A 22244-nucleotide genomic window follows, 5' to 3' on the forward strand; every position below is an offset into this window, starting at 1 on the left:
CCCAGTTCCCCCAGCTGCTTCTCACCAGCCCTGCTCTCCAGACCCTTTGCCAGCTTCGTTGTCCTTCTGGGGACACACTTCAGTCCCTCACTGCACTACCTCGAGTGGCCCAAAACTGAACCCAGGATTTGAGGCGTGCCCTGTACAGATCATAGAATCATAGAATCAAGCAGGTTGGAAGAGACCTCCAAGATCATCCAGTCCAACCTAGCACCCAGCCCTAACCAATCAACTAGATCATGGCACTAAGTGCCTCATCCAGGCTTCTCCTGAAGACCTCCAGGGACGGTGCCTCCACCACCTCCCTGGGCAGCCCATTCCAATGCCAATCACTCTCTCTGGCAAGAACTTCCTCCTAACATTCAGCCTACACCTCCCCCGGCACAACTTGAGACTGTGTCCCCTTGTTCTATTGCTGGTTGCCTGGGAGAAGAGGCCACCCCCCACCTGGCTACAATGCCCCTTCAGGTAGTTGTAGACAGTAATAAGATCACCCCTGAGCCTCCTCTTCTCCAGGCTAAACAGGCCCAGCTCCCTCAGCCTCTCCTCATAAGATTTGTGCTCCAGGCCCCTCACCAGATGGATAATCTAACTCTTGAAAGGCTAAGCCTTGTGGACGCTGGCAGCGCTGTGCCCACCGTGGGCTGTGAAGCCAGTGAAGGCCGCAAACCTCCATGAAAACCCCAGAAGAGGCTCACGGGGAGGCGAGTTCCCTGCCGTGATGATGGGGAGTTGTCCTCCGGGTTCTGGGGGCCGACGACCGCGGGTCTTAGGGGCCTTTTCCAATCCAAACCGTTTTAATAGCCGGTGATTCCGGCGCACAAGCTCCTTCCCCGCTCCTTCCCCGCTCCTGCGTGATTCGGGCGCTCCGCGGCACGGCGGTGAGGGCCGGAGCGGGCCCCACTTTCCCGCCTTCGCTATTGGCCAAGGCCAAGCTGCACCCCCGGCCTGCAGATTCGCCAAAATCCGCACCGCCCTTTCTGGGCGCAGGGCCAGGGAAGAGAAATAAAAAACAAGTAAAAGTGAAATCATTGTCATACTTTTTAAAACGCACTTATTTACATTTTTTTAAACGCAAACTTCGAATGAAAAGCGGCGCCTGCGCGTCCCTGCCCGCCCCGCCCCCGGCGTGGCGAATGTGCGGCGGGTAAGTGGCCGGGATCAGCGGACGGCGGAGGGAAGCAGACATGGCTTTGCTGCGGGGTGAGACTCCAGTTAGCCCTCGGCGGGGCAGGCGGCTTCCCCGCTCCGGGAAGTGGGGATAAGGGGGCCTTTCAGCAGATATGGCCGGTCTCTGAGGGGCAGCGAGCCTGGGCTGGCTCCGGGAGGGCGGTGCGGGGAAGCCAGGCGTGAGGAAAGGTGACCGCCGCGGCAGGCCCTGTTGTAAACACCCATAATCTTGTGTCGTCTCTCAGAAAAGCCGAAGTGGAGCCTCGAAAGCCGTTCCTGGCTCTCCAGGGTGGGAGTCCGTCTCGGCTGCCTGAGTCATCCGTGTGATAAACGCTGGAGACAAAGGCGCCCTTTCCACAAGCTGCCTTAGATGCAGGGGGTGGGGAAGGTCGCAAGCCTCCGGGGTTTCGAGCACTATTTACTGAATGGAGGATGTTTGACTTTCTGTCGTACTTAAGGTAGTTGTAAGGCTGTAAAAGCGTGCCTCTACGTGTCTGAGGACAGGCCATGTTACTCCAAGTGGCACTTCGAGTGTCACTGACAGAGCTTTTTCCTTCACGTCCAGCCCCTACCTGCTCTAGCAGTAGCAGCGCAGAAAAAATTCTAAGTGTTTTGTGTGAAGAAATACTGAATGCTTTATAAGTCTCTTTAAAAATGAGGTCAATAACACCCTTTAATACCAGCTCTTGTTGAAAAACAAAGCTGAAATGCACCAAAAACGGGGGATATTTTTATTTTATCTGGCAGCGCCTTGCTACTTAAATAATATCACTCCTAAATAATAGCATAGGTGTAAGTCACAGTTTGAGCTTTCAGTGCCCAAAGCCTGCCTGGTCTGTGTTGTAGTGGTTCTGTGTGTTGTAGTGGTTCTGTTTTGCTCTGCTGAGCTGGCTAATGCAGGGCAGCTCTGCCCGTACTTGTTTGATGTTCATTTTCTGTGTCTGTCCCAGGATCTTCTCTTACCTGTTGACAGGATGTTTTTCATCTGCTCTTCTTGCTCCTTTTTTTTTTTTTTTTTTTTTTTTTTGTTAACAGTTTTAGACATTAAAAATAGCATCTGGGGAAGAAATATTTTCATTCAATTTGAGAAATATTGGAAAGTCTGAGAATATGCTGACCTATAGTAGCAGATCCCTGTTTGGCAGCAAGTGTTTAACCAAATCAGATTAAATGATGTCTTGAATTGAGTGCTTGATAAGGATTCAGAATGGCCTGTATTTTCTAGCCCTCACAATTTTCATGTCCTTATGCATATGGAAGCATTCTGCTCTAGCCCAGTGTTGATCACCTTGGAAAACTGCAGAAACTATCCAGGTCTTGTCTTGGTCATATTGCACATTAATGGAGACTTTATGGGCTGCCCGGGGAGGTGGTGGAGTCGCTGTCCCTGGGACAGTTCAAGGCAAGGTTGGACGTGGCACTTGGTGCCATGGTCTAGCCTTGAGCTCTGTGGTAAAGGGTTGGGCTTGATGATCTGTGAGGTCTCTTCCAACCCTGATGATACTGTGATACTGTGTGATACTGTGATGCTTTGGAAGAACTGATAGAATTCAGCTACCCTTTGTTACTCCTCCTGAAACTCTGTAGAGGAATTTGTGTTTTAATGTCTGGAACTATATTCTCTTGAGCAGCCATAAGGTGCACTTGGGTGCAGAATTGATCCAAATTAAAATTAACTACTGTCTCCTGGTTAGCCTTCAGCTCCTGCAGTTGTGTGGTCTGCTCTGGTTTACGTTCTGGTCCTGCAGTGCTGGAACAGCCGTGATGTAAGAGAGAGACAAATGATGTTATTGTGAAAGGGAGGCTTAAGGGCAAAGTTCCATCCTTGACCCAGGGTGTATGTGATTCAGCAGATAATGTGGATAACCAACAACCTGGACAACAAGGAGGAGAACAAGGGCTTTTAGCTTGGGCAAGTCCGTAGCAAGGCCTTGTTGGTGCTGTTTTGGAAGAGACAGAGGGACAGAAATCCAGCAGGCAGGAGGAGTGGTGGCAAGATAAGTGTCGAAACCTGCTTTGCCGCAGGGGAGGTGAGTTTAGGAACATGAGATTGTGCGTAAAAGTGTTAAGGGTCTGGTTTTGCAAGCATTAGCATTTAATGAAGACTCAGACAATACCCCATCAATTATATCTACTCTTTGGATAGTTAAATGCAAATTACTGGTCTAAATTTAAATCTGTTACTTGGAACAGTAACAGAATTCTGCAGTGACTGTGTTGAAAACTATAAATCAGTTAAAGTATTCTCACCTTTGTTAAGAACCCTTGTAGTGGTTCTCACCTGGTGTCACTTAGGTGCTTTTTTTTTTTGAAGAAAATATATACTATCAGAGTAAAAACTGTTTAGTCAGTGGGTATCTCAGAAAGAAGCCCACAGGCAGCATCAGGTTTTGAAGGTGTTCCTCTGTTTTGCTATATTTGTGGCTTTCCTGGTGGAAAAGAACTGGGGATGTTCGTAGGCAGCCACTGAAGATAAGCCAGTATGTACCCAGGTGGCCAAGAAGGCCAGCAGCATCCTAGTTTGGATCAGCAGTCGTGTGGCCAACAGGACAAGGGCAAAAATTATCTTGGACTCAGCACTGGTGAGGCCACACTTGCAGTTTTGGGCCCTTCACTCCAAGAAGGATATTGAGGGGCTGGAGCATGTCCAGAGAAGGGCAAAAAAGGTGGTGAAGGGTCTGGAGAGCAGGGCTGATGAGGAGCAGTTTAGGGTCCTGGGGACATTCAGCCTGGAAAAAAGGAGGCTGAGGAGACCTTCTGGCTCTCTGAAAGGGGGCTGGAGGGAGCCAGGTGCATTTTGGTCTCTTCTCCAAGGAGCAAGTGACAGGACAAGAGGAAATAATCTCAAGTTGCTCCAGGTGAAGTTTAGGTTGGACATTAGGAACACTTTTTCTCCAGAAGTGTTGTCAAGGCCTGCACCAGGCTGCTCATAGCTGTGATGGAATCCCCATGCCTGGAGGGATTTCAGAGCCATGTGGTGCTGAGGGCCATGGTTTAGTGGTGACCTGGCAGTGCTGGGTCTGGAAGGTCTTTTCCAAGCAAATGGTTCTATGAAAGCCACATCAGTTTTTGCATTCACCTTTATCCTTTTAGCTGCAATTTTGACTTAGTCTGCTTCAGGCTGTTTAGGGGAGGATCTTCTGAGCATATACATTGCCTGTTTCATATCTCAGCATTATGTTCAAGTCCTTGTTAGTGATGCCATCTTAGCCTTCCCCACTTTGGAAAGTCCTTTTCTGTAAATCAAGCAGCCTGGAATCCAAATTCATACAAGACGGAGGAGCACCCTCTCTCTGAGAAAACAGACAGAGAATATGGCTCATGGGGCCCGAAGAGCAGTTTAATGAAGAGGCATTTTCATTCTTAGATCTATATTTATCCTTCCAGTGGTTCTCAAAATAGCTGTGGATGTTTCATGGCAGCTGTAGAAAAGGGATGTGTGAGCTGTGTTGTTCAACTGGGTGAAAGTTCACAGGCTGCCTCCCACGTATTTCTGCACACAGAAGCAGAGGGCTGCTGCAGCAGGCAGTATGTAGGGGTTGGATTTGGTTCCAAGACACCTTCTGCCACACTGAAGTTCTTGCCATTTCTGGCCCCTGTATTTCTACACATATGCTTGCACATGCTCTCCTGGCTATTGAAAACTAAATTTTCTTCCTCAAAAACTGGGAGACTGATGACAAATGCAGTTTAGGTCACAGAATCCCAACAGAGTAGGGGTTAGAAGGGACCCCTAGAGATCATCTACTCCACTCGTGCTACTGAAGCAGAGGCACGCACAGCAGCTTGTCCAGAGTCACAATGGCCAGGTAGGTTTTGGAAGCTCTCCAGAGAAGGAGACTCTACAACCTCTCTGGGTGGCTTGCTCCAGGCCTTCAGCACCCTCACACCAAAGAAGTTTATCCTCCTGTTCAGTGGCACCCCATGGATTCCAGTTTGTGCCTGTTGTCCCTTGTCCTGTCACTGGGCACCACTGAAAAGAGTTTGCTCCTTCCTTTTGGCATCTTTTGTGGTGTGACAGCCTCTTTTGTCCACGCAGGATTCAAAGTATCTGGTTTGGTTCTGAAAACTCTTTGTTGAAATGAATCTCTAGTCTTCCAGATTTTCATCCTGAATGCTAAGGCTGCCTCCTTCCCTGCCCACTTGGATAATTTTTGCTTCTGTTTTAGGTGTCTTCATTGTTGCAGCAAAACGAACTCCTTTTGGGACCTATGGAGGGTTGCTGAAGGACTTCACAGCAACTGACTTGACAGAACATGCTGCTCGAGCTGCCTTGGCTGCTGGCAAGGTCTCTCCTGAGATTGTTGACAGTGTCATTGTTGGCAATGTCATCCAGGTTGGTAGCATGGAAAGTTTATTTGTCAGGAATTATTTATGTCATCTCCTTGCCCTATAGATTATTTCCCCCTGTATTGCAGCCAAGGGTAAACCAAAGGGCCAGATGAAATAGGTGAGTAGAATCACAGGATAGTTTCCGTTGGAAGGGACCTTTAAAAGTCATCCAGTCCAAGCCCCTTCCAGTCAGCGAGGACATGTTCAATTAGAGCAAGTTACTCTGAGCCTTGTTCAGCCTGGAATATTGCCAAGGATGGAGCATGTCCCACCTCTCTGAGCAGCATGGGTCAGTGTCTCACCACCCATTTCTTCCTATCTAGTCTAGATCTCCCTTTATTAGTTTAAAACAATCACCTGTTGTGTAAAGTAGGGCAGCAAAACTGGTGAAGACTCTTCTCACAGGTCTTGTGAGAAGCAGCAGATGGGACTGGGGTTGTTAAGCCTGGAGACAGGGGGGCTGACAGGATACCTTCTGGCTCTCTACAACTCACTCAAATCAGGTCAGAGCCAGGTGGGGGTTTGTCTGTTCTCTCAAGGAGCCAGGGCAAGAGGAAATGGCCTCAAGTCACACCAGGGGAGGTTTAGGTTGGATATTAGAAAAAAATTCTTCACTGAAGAGGTTCTCAGAACACTGGAACAGGCTCCCCAGGGAAGGAGGTGGTTGAATCCCAGTGCTTGGAGTGGTTTAAAAGCTGTGTAGTTGTGGTGCTGAGGGACATGATTCAGAGGTGACTTGGCAGTGCTGGGTTAACGGTTGGATATAATTTGATTGGAAGAAACCTTTAGGATGATCATTTTGTGTTAATGTATTAAGATATTAATGTATGAGGACATATGTTTTTTGGTTATATAGGAAGATGTGTTTTTGAAGCAATTCTTGAGGCTCAGGATTTCTGTTGAACATACATTGTGGTGCAATAACACTGACTTCCCATCCAGACTTGATATAGACACTGGAATGTAACAGAACCTCCCTTTCATTCTCTTTGCAGACTGCCTCAGACGCCATTTATATTGCACGACATGTTGGTTTACGAGTCGGAGTGCCTGTCCCAGTTCCAGCCCTCACTGTCAACAGACTCTGTGGCTCTGGTTTCCAGTCCATTGCCAATGGATGTCAGGTACAAAGGTTTTTTTTTCTTCACTACTAGTTGTAATCTTTATCAAGCTTTAACATGAGAGAAGACACAGGTAAGAAATATGTACTTGGTGTTTGAGGTGAGCCTTAACATGCATTTTTAGCTCCCACTGTGCTTTTTTCTAATGATTTCTACAAAGGTTTTCCACACTTTCATCCACACTGAAAACATCTGTTGGAGAATTTTCCCACTCAAATCCAATCTGTGGTAGTGAGTTCTGCTCCAGAGGTGTCGTTTCATCACTGCAGCTAATGTTTCTCTTCTTTTCTAGCACACAACAAAGCTGCAGCTTCTCTTCTGAGCTGCCTAAGTGTGCACAAAATTTGCAGTAACTACTGGAAGCATCTCAGCATGTACTGTACAAATGAATCGTAATTATGAACTAATCATCTCAAATGTGTATCAAGATAATTTCATCTGCTTCCATTCCAGTGCTCAAGTTACTGTGTGTCAAGGATCAGGGCTGGGCTGGCCACCAGAGAGGTGACAGTTGCACTTTATGAGCCCTCTGCCTTCCTAAAGAGGAGAGAAAGGAAGGAGAGTGACTGATAGGGTGGAAAAGTAACTAAATCAGCAGAGATGGAAAGGAGACCAATGCCATGAAACAGAGGCAAGAAGACACCAGTGTAGAATCCAGCCCCTGATGACAGTGATGGCACCATTGGCACCACTGATGCTGGGGGCAGGCACTGAGAAAGTCCCAGACTGGAGTCGGTAGCAGATGGGGACTAGATTCGGGAATACATGGATCAGGATGGAAGGCAGAAGGAACAGAGTCCTCCTGGCACAGTGTCCAGTGAAGAGAAGTCTGGACCCTGTGAACCCACAGCTTTCTCCTGAAGATGCCATCCATGGGCTGCAATCCCATGGTGGGCAGTTGAAGGTCTCCTGTCCTGTCCACTACTGCCTACATGTGGCCCCTCTGCCTTCCACCTCCCTCAAGGTGGTGCACAAGGTGTGGCATTGCCCTTGGTGTGCCCAGGAGCAAGCCTCAGCCCCAGAGCCTTTCTGCAGCCAGCCTTTGGCATGAGCTCTCCCCATCAGTGTGGTCTCTGCTAGAAGCAGCCCCTAGCTGTGCAAACCTGCCCTGAACTGCAGAAAGAGCCGTGCTGAGCAGGGCCTGATCTGGGAAGTCACAGCACTGAGCAGAGTTAGCTCCAGTCCTGTCCTAACCAGGACACTGTCCAACTGAGCAAACCATTTTCAGAAAGCAGGATTTTTTAGAACTCTGAAGTTGCATTTAGAATTTGAGGCCTTGGGTTCTCTGTGCTTTGCCACTGAGAGTTTCCTTTGGCCATTTACTGGGCTTATGTCTTTTACAATGATCTGCCATTGTTTTGGAACCACAAGGTTACCTTTCAAGTTTTGACGGGTTTTTTGTGTTCCTTTTCAGAAGTTTGGGAGCTCAGAAAACCCAAACTTCAGTCATCTGGACCTAACCACACAAGCTTGCATATAGACACTTAAAGGCTTTTCTCCATCCTGTCATATGCAGGTCCCTGTGTTCTCTCCTTCCCTCACTATTCTGATCGTTCCTTGCTGAAAGGAGAAAGAGGGAACATATAATGAGACAGACCTCAATGTCAACCAAAGGATGAACCCTACCCAAATGTACTTGTGGCTAAGTGATGAGGTCTTTTTCTAAAACAGGTCTTGCTGTATTACAAAAATGTCAAAATAAATCCTAGTTCTGTTTCGTTTTTCGGTGAACAGGAGATTTGCCTCAATGACTCAGAAGTTGTCCTTTGTGGTGGAGCTGAGAATATGAGCCAGGCTCCTTATGCTGTTCGAAACATTCGTTTTGGAACCAGATTAGGAGCAGAACTCAAGGTCTAGTATTCTCCCTTTCCTTATTTATTTCTTTTCTTTTTGTGTGGGTTTTTTTTTTTTTTTTTCACTGAAAAGAATTATGTTTGTGCAGTAAAAGTAACAGGCATATAGGCACTAAATCCTTGCAAGTGGAGTTATTTGAGCTTAGGGTTCAGAGCATTTATCCACATCCAGGTATTACCCATATGCTCAGACATTACTGGAGTCAAAGATTTGTTTAGGTTGGAAGAGGCCTTTAAGACAATCAATTCCAACCATTAACCTAACACAGACAAATCATCACTAAACCATGTCCCTCAGCACCACATCTACTACACAGCTTTGGAATCCCTCCAGGGATGGGAACTCCAACACTGCCCTGAGCAGCCTGGTCCAGTGGTTCACCACCCTTCAGGGAAGAAATTGTTCTTTATGTCCAACCAAAACCTCCCTCAGCACAACTTGAGACTGTGTATGCTTGTTCTGTCACTTGTTACTTGTGAGAAGAGACCAGCCCTCACCTGGCTCCAGCCTTCTTCCAGAGAGCTCCATAGAGCCAGATGGTCTCCCCTCAGCCCCCTTCTCTCCAGGACGAACAACCGCAGGTCCCTCAGCTGCTCCTCACCAGCCCTGTTCTCCAGACCCTTCATCAGCTTTTTTGGCCTTCTCTGGACATGCTTTAGCCCCTCAGTGTCCTTGGAGCAAGAGGCTCAAAACTGAACTCATTATTCCAGGTCTGGCCTCTCCACTGTCAAATAATAGGAAGATAGTCACTTCTCTGGTCCTGCTGTTCATGCTGCTTCTCATCCAAGCCAGGATGGTGATGGCCTTCTTGGTCATGTGAGCAAGATTACCTGAGTTAAAGTTGGAACAAGATACGAGTTTCCAAGAGGCTACTGAATAATTGAGACCTTCCAGTACCTGAAGGGGACCTACAAGAAGGATGGAGAGAGGCTGTTTACAAATTCCTGCAGTGATAGGATTAGGGGCAGTGGCTTTGAACTAGAGAAGAGCAGATTTAGATTGGATGTTAGGGACAAGTTCTCTACCGTGAGGCTAGTGGAACACTGGAAAAGGTTGCACAGGGAGGCGGTTGAGATCCAATCCCTGGAGATAATGTGAAGTGAGGCTTGACAGGGCTCTGGGCAATCTGATCTAGTTGAGAATGCTCATGCCCACTGCAGAGGGGGTTGGACTGGATGACCTTTGGAGGTCCCTTCCAACCCAGACCATTCTATCAACTGTCATTAGTAAACATTAATATTACTGTGCTTTACTGTTTTCTTTCCATGACGTTCTGTGCAGCTGGAGGACACCCTTTGGGAAGGTCTAACAGATACACATGTTAAGATACCAATGGCAGTTACAGCTGAAAATCTGGCAGCAAAACACAACATCACCCGAGAGGATTGTGACCGCTACGCACTGAAAACGCAGCAGAGGTGCAAAGCTGGTGAGTAGACTTGAGAACAGAAATGCCAATTTGATGCTGGCCCCAAATCCAGTCAGTTTTTAGTATAGATGCAAAGTATTTTTAAACTTTATGTGTCTCATATGTCATGATACAAATCTAAATCCTGTGTCTTTTGCAAATCATATGCCATTTGACAACCTCTGAATAGTTAGAGGAGGTGAAATTTGAAGAGGGGATGTTTGTGTTTAATCTGTTCTCTGCATGCTTTACATGACCAAAGACATAATTGAAAAGTGGAGCCATGTGAACCTTATGAGGTACAACCACAGTGAGTGCAAGGTCCTGTGCCTGGATTGAGTCAACCCCCAGTATCAATTCATGCTGGAGATGAGGGGCTGGAGAGCATCCCTGTGGAGAAGGCCTTGAGGGTGCTGGGGTGTGCAAAGCTGAACATTACCTGACAACACACACTGCCAACTCACAGCCAACCATGTTCTGGGCTGATCCCCAACAGCATGGGCAGAAGGGACAGGGAGAGGATTCTGTCCCTCTGCCATGTTCTGCTGTGAGACTCCCTCTACAAGTGCTGGGGCCAGCTCTGGAGTCCTCTGTACAGCACAGACAGAAACCTGTTGGAGCAGGGCCAAAGGAGGCCACAGCAATGCTGGCAGGGCTGGAAGGATTCTGCTGGGAGGCCAGGCTGATAGAGTTGGGCTTGTTCAGCCTGGAGAAGAGAAGGCTCTACGGAGACCTTCTGGTGGCCTTTCAGGACTTGAAGGGGCCTCTAAGAAGGCTTGGAACAGACTTTTTTCTCAGGGCCTGTTGTGACAAGCCAGGAGGTGATGATTCAGAATAAAATGAAGAGATTGAGAGTGGAGAGAAGGGAGAAATGTTTGAGTGTGGTGAGGACCTGTCCCAGGTTGGCCAGAGACTTGGGAGATGCTCCATTCCTGGCACTATTCCAGGTGAGGTTGTTTGGGTCTCTGAGCCACCTGCTCTAGTTGCAGGTGTTCCTTGCTGAGTACAGGGAGATTGGACTGGATGAGCTTTAGAGGCTTCTTCTGACATAAACCATTCTGCAATTTTGTTGTGATACAGAGGCATTGGGTTGCTGTGAGATTGACAGTAAAGAGGATGGTAGGCCAAAAGCCAGTAGAATATGTAACAGTCATTGTGGGACTTCAACATCCGCTGGAACGCAAAGGGAAACTTAAGGAGCAAAGGTCTGAGCATGGTTTTAGGTTGAAGGAAGATTTTATATTTTTCAAAGGGTGTAGCAGTGCTTTTGGTAGCAACTGAGTTACATGTTACTTTTCCTCCTGCTCATTTAGGTAGTTCCTGCCGTTCTTGGAGCCTTTTCTAGAAACTTTGCCCTTGAAGAGGCTTTTGCTTCTGTCTTGCTTTCTAGGATTTTGCCTTCCTGTTTGTATTTCTGTTATAACCAGTTCGTAGAATCCCAGCATGGTGTGGGTTGAAAGGGCCATCTGGTGATCATCCAGTCCAAGGTCACCCACAGCAGATTGCCTAGCGTCACAATGTCCAGGTGGGTTTGGAATCTCTCCAGGGGAGACTCCACAGCCTTTCTGGGCGGCCTGGTCCAGGCCTCCAGCACCCTTACAGCAAAGAAGTTTCTCTTCGTCCATTCATCTTATTCCACACAAAAGGAAGTCCTGTGGCTAATCAAGACAGAAAAAGATTCTGTGGAATCTGTTGAAAAACTAAATGGCAGTTTCGGTACCTTCAGTTTTAAATCCAAAGATCTGTGGAACAGCTTGAAGTGGCTGAGAGTCTTGGTTTGGAATTTTGGAGATAGGAACTTGTTCGTTTTTAAATCTGCATGTTCACATCAACATTGTGGAGACAGAAGGTAGCCTTCAGCTGCCTGAATATGAGCTAAGTGCAACTGAGTAGTTCAGTTATGTAAAACACTTCTCCAAAGTCTCCTCTCTGAGACTTTGGAGAAGTTTCAGAGCGTATTTGTCAATTTTTTCTCCAGTTTCTCAAAAAACAAACAAGCACTAAAACCCCAAGCATCCTGTTTAAACACAGTAAAGCTGTCCCTGACCTCTTGGTTAAAATAGAGCAAAAGTTGTGTGCACACGAAGGCAGAATTATTGCAATCCTCCTGATACTTGTATCAGAGTTCTTTTATTTTCCTTTCTGCTTGCAGCTCAAGATGCTGGTTACTTCAGTGCTGAAATGGCACCAATTGAAGTGAAAACAAAGAAGGGGAAAGAAAGTATGCAAAAGGACGAGCACCCAAAACCCCAGACCACTCTGGAACAACTGGCAAAACTCCCAGCTGTCTTTAAAAAGAATGGAACAGTCACAGCTGGGAATGCTTCAGTGAGTACGTCAAAGCCTTGGGTTGTGACACCTCTGAGGTTTTCCACTGTTACTGGTGCTGTCTTCATGTTGCACTGAGACACCTTTGGCTGTCAGTGGTGTCTGCTGACCAAAGTGATCTCTAATTCTGCAGCTGACTGCCCCTGGTTGACTCTTCCAATTCCAGAGTAGTAGATAATCCTATCTGCTCCGTTGTCCTACAGTTTGCTTCCACGGGTTGTCACCAATACTGTGGTGAGGCACAGACACCTCCTCATCATCATTCAATTCTGTTTCCTGCAGTGGATGTGTAGAATTAATCGATTGCTTCCTTTTGAGGGCAATTACTAATCATTTACTTCACAGACCATGTGTTGTATTAGCAATGAATCTGCTGCTGCTGCCTGTCTTTGTACCACAATGAGTATCTTCTCTCATCCAAACCACTCTTTGCACTTACCCCATGCTCCTTAAGAGCATGTCATTACAGACACTTCCTCTTAGAGTCGTTTTGTTAACTAGTTAATCAATGTTCTTTGAGCCAGGAGGACCACTCTGAGCATATCATCTGAATTCCTGCCCAGAACAGAGCACAATCACAGTCAGTGTGTAGGATATCTTTTATACTTAATAGCACATACATTGCACCATGTGCTGGTGCTCCCTAGGGATGAGTACTGGGGCCAGTTCTCTTTCAGTATTTTTATCAAAGATCTGGGTGAGGGGATCAGGGCACCCACAGTAAGTTTGTAGGTGACACTGAGATGGGCACCAGTGTGCTTGAGGGTCGGGAAGCTCTTCAGAGGGACGTGGACAGGCTGGATTGACAGGCTAAGGCCAATGGGATGAGGTTCAACAGGGCAAAGTGCCACATCCTGCACTTGAGTGACAACAAGCTTATGAACACTCCAAGCCTGGGTCAGAGTGGTTGGAAAGCTGCCTGGCAAAGAAGGGATCCTGGGAGTTTGCTGTTGAATAGTCAGCTGAAGATGAGCCAGCACGTGCCCAGGTCGCCAGGGAGGCTTGGATCAGCAGTAGTGTGGCCAGCAGGAGCAGACCAGGGTTTGTCCCCGTGTATTTGGCACTGGTGAGGCCACACCTTGAATCCTGGGTAGAGTTTTTGGCTCCTCACTCCAGCAAGGATGTTGAGGGGCTGGAGCACATCCAGAGAAGGGCAGTGAAGGTGGTGAAGGGTCTGGAGAAAATGCTTAGTGAGGAGCAGCTGAGGGACTTGGACTTGTTGAGCTTGGAGAAGGGAAGCTGAGGGGAGCCTTCTGGGTCTCTACAACTCCCTTGAAGGAGGTTGTAGTCAGGTGGGGTTTAGTCTCTTCCAACAAAGGAAAACTGACAAGACAAGAGGAAATAGCCTCAGGTTGCACCAGGGAATGTTTAGGTTGGACATGAACAGTTTCTTCCTCAAGAAGGTTGTCAAGGCCTGGAGGAGACTGCCCAGGGCGGTGATAGAGTCCCCATTCCTGAGAAGGTTTCAAAGCTGTGTGGTTGTGATGCTGAGGACCATGGTTTAGTGGTGATCTGGCACTGCTGGTCTAATGGTTGGCCTTGATCTTAAAGGTCTTTTCCAACCAAATTGATTCTGTGATTCTATTTAGCCAATATTTATAGTGTTCCTTAAAGCCTACAGAATGATATTTTGCAAGCAAAGTGTCAGAATTTGTTTTTACCATCCTAAAAGATCAAAGTTAATTCAATCTGACATTAATTCAACTTCCTTTCGCAGTCTACGGAGGAGTGAAAGGCTGTGGTTGGTTTGAGCAAACACTGATATATTTGTCTGTTAAGAGTATCCTGAAGTCAAGGGGGGTTTCTGAGCAGCATATTTAATTTAAAAAGAAAAAAAAACGTTGGCTTGTTGGTATTTTTCTCTGCTAAGAATGTTTTTCTTCTTTACTGCCAGGGGGTGTGTGATGGAGCTGGTGCAGTCATCATCGCCAGTGAGACAGCACTGAAGAAGCACAGCCTTACTCCTCTGGCAAGAATTGTAGCCTACCACTCATCTGGCTGTGACCCTTCCATCATGGGCATTGGTAAGTCCTCATAAAGCACAATTTAGAGCATCCAGCAGCAGTAAATGGATGCTCTGAAGGAAAGAAAGAGGGCCTGTGCTGAGTCTGGTATCACTGAAGATGTTTGTGTGGCTAAGAGACTGTCGATTCCACTCCACTCTCTCCATGTTTTTTAAAACTGTTTTGTCTCCTAAAACTCATAGTAGTTTGTCAAGGGTCAGGGCTGGGCTGGCCACCAGACAAGTGACAGAGGCTCCATGAGCCCTTCTGCCTTCAAAAGCGGAAGAGAAAGGGAAGGAGAGAAACTGATGGCCTGGAAAAGAAGTTATAAACCAGTTTAGATAGAAAGAACAACAACGCCGTGGAATAGAGACACAATCTGATATGGAACCCAACCCCTGACAGCAGTGGTGGCACCGTTGGCACCACTAATGCTGGTTGCAGGCACTGGGGAAGTCCCAGATTGGACTGGACTCAGAAACACATGGATCAGGATGGAAGACAGAGGGACAGAGTCCTCCTGTTACACCATCCAGTGAATAAGAGACTTGACCCTGGTGATCCCTCAGCTTTCTTCAGAAGATGTCATCCATGGGCTGCAATCCGGTTTTGGGCAGTTGAAGGTCACCTGTCCTGTCCACTACCCACCACAGCTGCCATCTCCCACCTACTGCCCCCCAAGGTTTTGCACAAGTTGTAGCAGTGCCCTTGGTGTGCCCAGGAGCAAATCTCAGCCTCAGAGCCTTTCTGCAGCCAGCCCTTTGGCAGGAGCTGTCCTTATCAGTGTGGTCACTGCTAGGAGCATCCTCTGACCGTGCAAACCTGCCCTGAGCTGCAGGATGTGCCCTTCTGAGTATGAACTGATCTGGGAAGTCACAGCACTGAGCAGAGCTAGCTCTGCTCTAGCTCAAACCAGATATTTCCTGTAAGAAATTACACTATTAAATACGTAGCTATGAGTTGTCCTCCTCACCTCTTGCTGCGGGAGCACTAGCTATTTGTACACCTTTCAGAACTTAGTTGCTCAGTCTAGGATTAGATTTGAGGGTACATCTCTGCAGATATTACTTTGTCAAACCAACTGCTTCTCCTTTGTCCCATATTTTATGCTTCCTAATCAACTCACTGTTAAGGCAAACAAACTCTCAAAGCTAACCCAGACGCCCAGGATTTTCCCCTTCTGTTCGGTTTGTAGACAGCATTGTGTCCCAGAGCTGCTTTTTCTTTGGGCCTTTCTGCGCAGAGAAGTCATTGTTGCCCGGTTACATGTGCCAGTAGAGATGCAAATGAAGCATTGTCGGGTTTGTTTTTCTGATCCGACTATCTGACTGGACACAACCTTCAAAGCAAATGTAAGGGGAGGGATTCTTTCGCTAGACTTCATGCTGTCACTGCCCTTTCTAAACCAGCTCATTCATTGTAGGTCAGGCAACTCTTTTAGCTTGTTTAAAAACTTCATAAATCATATGGAGGAACAGTGAGGATCCATACTCCTTCACACCACAGCTTGTCCCCAGCTGAGATTCGTCGACATGACAGCAACAGATTTGACAACAGGATTTCAGACTGAGCAACTGCCCTTTCACATACTGATAGTGATGGGGAGTGCTGCTTCACAATGTCTGGGGAGAGAATTCTTTATTTGAGAGGGGAAAAAAAAGTCTGCCTGGCTGTCATTAATGGTCTTTCTTTTGTCCACGTGAGGCCCTCCCATTGCTCTCAGGAATGACAGGCATGCCACGACTCATCCGTAATGAGCTGCATTTAGACGGTATTAAGCTGCCCTGGAGCTTTCTAATAACCGACTGAACTTTGAACTGGGCCCTTTCTTTTAACTTCTCTGTCTGTCCTGACACTTACCTATTTTTATGGGGTTTGTTCTTTGAGCTATGAGTTACCAGCACCATTTTTGGATGGTGAGGTAGCATTTAGGATTGTTAAGATTTCAGGTTTAGGGTTTGTTTTGTTTAGCGACCAGCCATCCTTTAACATTTCAATATCTTTGTCCTCCAAGTACACGGTTCATTAACCCTTTGCAGTGTCTCTTTCCTTAGATAGCTGTACTTTGAGATTAATTGCTGCCAGTGGATTATACTAGGTTGTAGATGTCAGCCTTCTTGCTGGCTTCATCTGGCTGGAACCGGGGTCCAAATAAACTTTTGGTTCGTTGGTTTTGTTGGGGGTTGTTTGATATTTTTTTTTTTGGTGGCTTTTTTTTAAATTGAGGAGGTTTTCAAGTAAATTATTGAAGAACAGAGAGTCACTAAACGGTGAGGTTAGAGGAGACCTCTGGTGCTCATCTAGTCCAACACCCCTGGTAAAGCAGGGGTACCCAGCATCGTAATGACCAGGTGGGTTGGGAATCTCTTCAGAGGAGACTCCACAACCTTTCTGGGCAGCCTACTCCAGGCCTCAAACAGCTTCACAACAAACAAGTTTCTGCTGCTCAGATGGCTTTCTGCTGTTCTACTGGCTTCCACTTTGTGCCTGCTGCCCCTTGTCCTGTCCCTAGGTATCACTGACAAGAGCCTGGCCCAATCCTCTTTCCTCCACCCTTTGTCTCTTGTCGGGCATTGATCAGATCCCCTGTAGGGCTGCTTTTCTCCAGACTCAACAACCCCAGGGCTGTCAGCCTTTCCTCCTCACACGCTCCAGTTCTTGCCAACGTCCTTGTAGCCTCCACTGGACTCTCTTCAGTAGTTCCCTGTCTCTCTTGAACTGGGGACCCCAGAACCAGACGTGATACCACAGATGTGGCCTCACAAGAAGAACCTCCTTGAACCTGTGGACCACAGTCTTCTTCATGTCCTCTAGGACACCACTGGCCTTCCATACCGTGAGGCCACATACTGGCTCATGATGAACTTGTCCACCAGAAGTCCCAGGTCTTTCTCTGCAGAGCTGCTTTCTAGCAGATCTCCTCACCTATAGTGACCCTTGTTGAGTTTCATGCAGTTTCTTTCCACCCAGCTCTGTCCAGGTCTCACTGAATGTCAGCACAGCCTGAGCGAGTGTCAGTCACTGCTCAAAGTTTTGTACCATCAGCAAACTGGCCACCCTTTCCTCCAGGTTATTGATGAGGATGCATCTGTGAAGCTGCTAAAGCAAAACTGGACCCAGTCTTGACCCCTGGGGAATTAGCAAAACAAGAACTAACCAGAATAAGATCAGCAAAATCCAGAACAGCCTGCCTCTTTCTTTTGGAAGCTGCAAGCTATGAGGAGAAAATTACCTGAACTAAGAAGAGAAAGAGAATGCCTTTGAACTGTCATGAAGTTTGTCTTAGTAAGCTGTGGAGTGTCAGCTTTCCTGACCTGAGATCTCTGTACCAAGATGGCTGTGCAGCAATCATGACATTGCTGACTTTCTGTGGCAGTGTATGGAAAAGACTGCCTAATAGTTTTGAGGGTTAGGACTTCTCACCACCATAGTAAAGCAGGTCGTATCTATGCTGTTTGCAGAGTTCAGAGGCTGTACAGAAGCTTTTAGGGGTGGATTTCATAAGAGTTTATGAAGCTATCTGATGTGTAATGTGTTATAAGCCTTTATTTATTTGTTTTTACTTAACTAACTGAGCAAAACGTTTCCAAATAGGTCCTGTGCCTGCAATTACTGAGGTTCTGAAGAAAGCCGGCTTGACCCTGAAGGATATGGACTTGATAGAGGTAAGGAGTGTTAACATGAGCTCTTTAGCAGAAACATTCTACTCAAACCTGTAGCCCCTGATCTCAGGGTGGGTGTTTCAGGAGCCTACCTGCCTTAGCTCACATGCCTGACCATTTACTTTCTGCCAGGTGGTTGCACAGTCATGACAAAAGTCTTGGGCAGATGGAAACTGAAAATGCCATAGAATTCCATGGGAAAAAAAAATACCCTCCTGTGACGAGATATTTGACTCTGTTGTCTGGGCTGTTCATGTTATAAGTTCTCCATGTTTCTCTGTTTGTGTACAACACCAGTTTTTGTCAGAGTAGTGTGCGCTTCATCAGCACAATGCATCAGAATATTCCACTCCCCTGTATTCTACACCCTTGCTTTGTGTCATATGCCAGAAGGGTTCGGGCTGGCCTGACAGTTTCTGTGTTCTCTGAGTAAGCTTTTATAAGCAGAATGTTTAGTATTTTTCTCAAGCAGAACAACCTGGATGAAGGGATAGAGTGGACCCTCAGCCAGTTTGCTGATAGTACAGAACTGGGAGGAGTGGCTGATAGCCTGTCAGGCTGCACTGCTGTTCAGTGAGATATGGATGGGCTGGAGAGCTGAGTGGGGAAAACCAATGAAGTTCAGTAAGAGCAAGTGTAGGGTCCTGCACCTGGGGAGGAATGACCTCAGGCACCAGTACAGGTGAGGGGTTGAGCTGCTGGAAAGGACCTGGAAGTGCTGGTGGACAGCAAGTTCACCATGAGCCAGCAGTGTCCCTTCATGGCCTAAAAGGCCAGTGGTGTTCTGGGTTACATGAAGAAGAGATGTCAGCAGGTCGAGCGAGATTCTCTCCACCTACTCTGCTCTTACGAGGCACATCTGGGTTGTGATGTCCAGGTCTGGGCTCCCTGAGTCATTGAGACAGGGAACTACTGGAGAGACTTCAGGGGCAGCTTCACAGATGCTGAGGGGCCTGGAGAGTCTTTGTGAGGAGGAAAGGCTGAGAGCCCTGAGGCTGTTGAGGTTGGAGAAGAGCAGCCCCAGAGGGCTCCTCTGCAAGAGCTAATGGGTGGGGGCAAGAGGATGGGGCCAGACTCTTGTCAGTGCTCCCAGTGACAGGACAAGGGGCAATGGACACCTGAAGAGGAGGAGAAAATTGTTGTTGTGAGGGTGCTGGAAGCCTATAGTAGACTGTCCAGAGAGGTTGTGGAGTCTGCTCAGGAGAGCTTCCTTACCTAACCTGTCCTTGTGATCTGGGCAAGCTGCTGTGGGTGCCCCTGCTTCAGCATGGTGGTAGACTGGATGATCTTCAGAGAGAGATCTCACCATGCTGGGATTCTGTGACCTGGAGAGGAAGCACACCTTGTTTCATCTTGTGTGCACAGACTCCACTGAAAGCTTGTGTGGAAAGTCTGGTGTGAACGACTTTGTTGTTTCTCTTGCATTCTAGGTGAACGAGGCATTTGCACCTCAGTATCTTGCTGTGGAAAAGGTGTTGGGTCTTGACCCTGAGAAGACCAATGTCAATGGAGGTGCCATCGCCATAGGTCATCCTTTGGGTGCTTCAGGGTCACGGATCACAGCTCATCTGGTTCATGAATTAAGGTCTGTATGTAGCTGATAGCTGTTTGTAGTGAGTGTACTGCTGATGAATTTATGCCCACAAAAGATTTTACTGGGAGACTAAGATCATAGAATCATGGAGTTGTTCTGGATGGAAAAGACTTTTACTATCATCAGATCTAACTAACCCAGCACTGGCAGGCCACCACTAAACTATGTCGCTCAGCACCACAGCTACATGGCTTCAAAACCTCTCACAGAATGGAGACTTCACTACTGCCAAGGCCTTGACACCCCTTTAAGGGAAGAAATTGTTCTTCATGCCCAATCCAAAGCTCCCCTGGTGTGACTTGAGGCTGGTTCCTCTTGTTCTGTTGCTGTTGCTGCAGGCAAGAGACAAACCCCTGCCTTGCCACAACATCCTTTTGCAGAGTGGCAGATTGAGACATAAGGTCTGTCCTGTGCCCTTTAAGCCAGTGGACTATCTTAAAGCTCTTCTTATTGAGGTGTACCTCTTTCTGTATGAATTTGAAACCTCTGTGTCCTGGTACCCCAGCTGGCCTCATACGTGGTGATGGGAATATTTCCTTGCTCTAGGTCTGACCTAAGCCCACAGTAGTCAGCAGAAGGCTTCCTTTTCAAATGTCCAGTGTGCAAAGTCTGGTTTTTTCCCTGATGGTGCATTTAAAAGGTATTGCTCTAACCTTCTTTATCCACTTTCAGGAATTTTCACTCTGCGCTTACTTGCTCTGCTTGGCATCATTTTAACATGAATTTTCTGCCCCTCAGGGCAGAGCTCATTGTATCATTTTGCTTATACTTAAAAAACTTCACGAGTATTCAACCAAAAAGCCTCAGTTAATCTGCACCTTATGCATCTTACTGTCAGCTGCTTATTGGAGCATGGCTGTAAAAAGCTTTTAAAATTACTTTGGCAACAAAATTATGTTTTACACACACCAGTTTTGCTGTGTACTGAGAGTACGCCACTAGTATGCTGTAATGTCGTTCCTTGCTGTTTGTATTCCTAAAACCAACATTTCTTAGGTGGTGAAGGGCTCAGACCTGCAATTCCTTGCTCTTCTGCAGCAATATTTTAACCTTACCCGAGGCTTCATGATATTCTAGGAAACTGGGGTTGTTTAGCCTGGAGAAAGGGAGGCTGAGGGGAGCTCCCTGCAGCTTCCTGAAAGGAGGCTGGAGTCAGATGACAGTTGGTCTCTTTTTCCTAGGAGCAAGAGATAGAACAGGAGGAAATGACATCAAGTTGCACCAGGAGAGATTTTGGCTGAGTACAAGGAAAAACATTCTTCCCCAAAAGGGTTGTCAAAGCCTGGAAGAGACTGTTTAGGGCAGTGATGGAGTCCTCATCCCTGAAGGCATTTCAGTGCCATGTAGATGCAGTGCTGAGGGACATGATTTAGTAGGTGACCATCTGTGTTAATGGGTGGGACTCAATGATTTTTTTTTTTCCAGGCTATGTGATTTTAAACTATCATCTTCAATAGTACCTTGTTGATTTAATTCCACAAGATTAAGATAACATCTGGGAGGGTTTCATCAGTGTAAATATCATCTATTGTTACTTCTCCCTGCAGACGTCGTGGTGGGAAATATGCCGTTGGGTCAGCTTGCATTGGAGGTGGACAAGGGATTGCTCTTATCATCGAGAACACAGCCTGAGAGATTCTGGAGTCTGCAGCCTTGCCCAAACTAGTGGTTCTCTGAGAAACTCCTAACTTCTGTGACAGTGTATCATCACCACCTGCCTTTGTTTCGAGCCATTCCTGCAAGGTAAAGGAATAGCTGAGAAGTCTGAATTGTGACCAGAGCAGACTCAGTAATGTCTTTCAGACTAGAAGAAGTGCCACGCCGATGTAATTTCACACTAATGAAGCCTTTTCTAAAGAAGCCTCTTTTCAATCAAAGTTCAGGTATTTCTGTAGGCAAAATTCTTTCCCTTTCCTGAGGAAATGGCCTGTCAAGCCTTCACCAAATCTGCCTTAAAATAGCAGTTTCCTTTAAGCAGATATTGCTTGAACTCTTTTCACTTCAGCAGCTGCTCTTCTCTGCCGCATGTCCGTCTTTTATGATAAGGGGATAAATTAGAGACTTTCTTAAACGTACACTTGATAGTAGATGGAGAGGAAAGTCAATGAGCCAAAGCTGAAATTGCCATTGTGCCTCCCCAAAGAACAATAAATCTCACAGAAAGAAAAGAAAAAGAGGTTTGGTGTGTGTGTTTGTTTTTAAAGTAAATCTGTGTGAGAATTGGTACTTTTTGGTATGTCAGTGGATTTGGAGAGGCTGGTTGTGTGGTTTACTAGGAAGCTTCTAGAGAGCTCCAACAAATCCACTAGCCTTTCAAGCAGAGGGGCAGTTGCATCTAACTGTGTTTCTGCAGTGAGGCTTAACTACTTCTGATAGCACTGTCCATTTATCTTGTGTCACTTAATGTGACCTTTGAGCTCATTTGCGAAGCACACAGCTGAGCAAGTCGTCTTGCCTCTTGTGAGCAGTGGAGTTCCAGTTATGAATCATTCAATATAACGTACATACCTGGCTGAAACAAGATCTCCATTGACTCACTGAAGTCCTCTAGCCTGGTTGCAGTCAGGAGTCATTTGCAGCTTGCTCTGGTGTCCATCTCAAGATCATAGGATCATATAATCGTTTTGGTTAGAAAAGACCTTTGAGATGATTAAATCCAACAATTCTCTAAGTCCACCAAGGCTCATGTGCTGTGTGCTCCAGCACCACATCTCTGTGTCTTTTAAATGCTTCCAGGGATGGGCCTTCGACTACCTCTACAGGGACCTGTTT

General features: G+C 46.9%; 1 protein-coding gene across 1 annotated transcript; it reads left to right on the top strand.

Annotated features, from left to right (window-relative positions):
* Positions 1 to 1107: 1107 nt before the first annotated feature.
* On the top strand, positions 1108 to 21646 carry ACAA2 (acetyl-CoA acyltransferase 2). The gene is made up of 10 exons (XM_064140371.1): positions 1108 to 1203; positions 5340 to 5506; positions 6498 to 6626; positions 8358 to 8474; positions 9759 to 9906; positions 12038 to 12213; positions 14108 to 14237; positions 17811 to 17881; positions 19309 to 19463; positions 21020 to 21646. The coding sequence occupies exons 1-10, from the start codon at positions 1188 to 1190 to the stop codon at positions 21102 to 21104; spliced, it is 1194 nt and encodes a 397-aa protein (XP_063996441.1). The 5' UTR covers positions 1108 to 1187; the 3' UTR covers positions 21105 to 21646.
* The last annotated feature ends 598 nt before the right edge of the window (positions 21647 to 22244 follow it).

Source organism: Pogoniulus pusillus, chromosome Z (assembly GCF_015220805.1).
Source record: "Pogoniulus pusillus isolate bPogPus1 chromosome Z, bPogPus1.pri, whole genome shotgun sequence".
NCBI lineage: Eukaryota > Metazoa > Chordata > Aves > Piciformes > Lybiidae > Pogoniulus > Pogoniulus pusillus.

Bases quoted from the DNA above. Each gene is read 5' to 3' on its own strand.
- ACAA2 (XM_064140371.1), top strand. The intron at 9,907-12,037 runs GTGAGTAGACTT...TTCTGCTTGCAG, and splicing joins GCAGCAGAGGTGCAAAGCTG to CTCAAGATGCTGGTTACTTC. The intron at 19,464-21,019 runs GTCTGTATGTAG...TTCTCCCTGCAG, and splicing joins CATCTGGTTCATGAATTAAG to ACGTCGTGGTGGGAAATATG.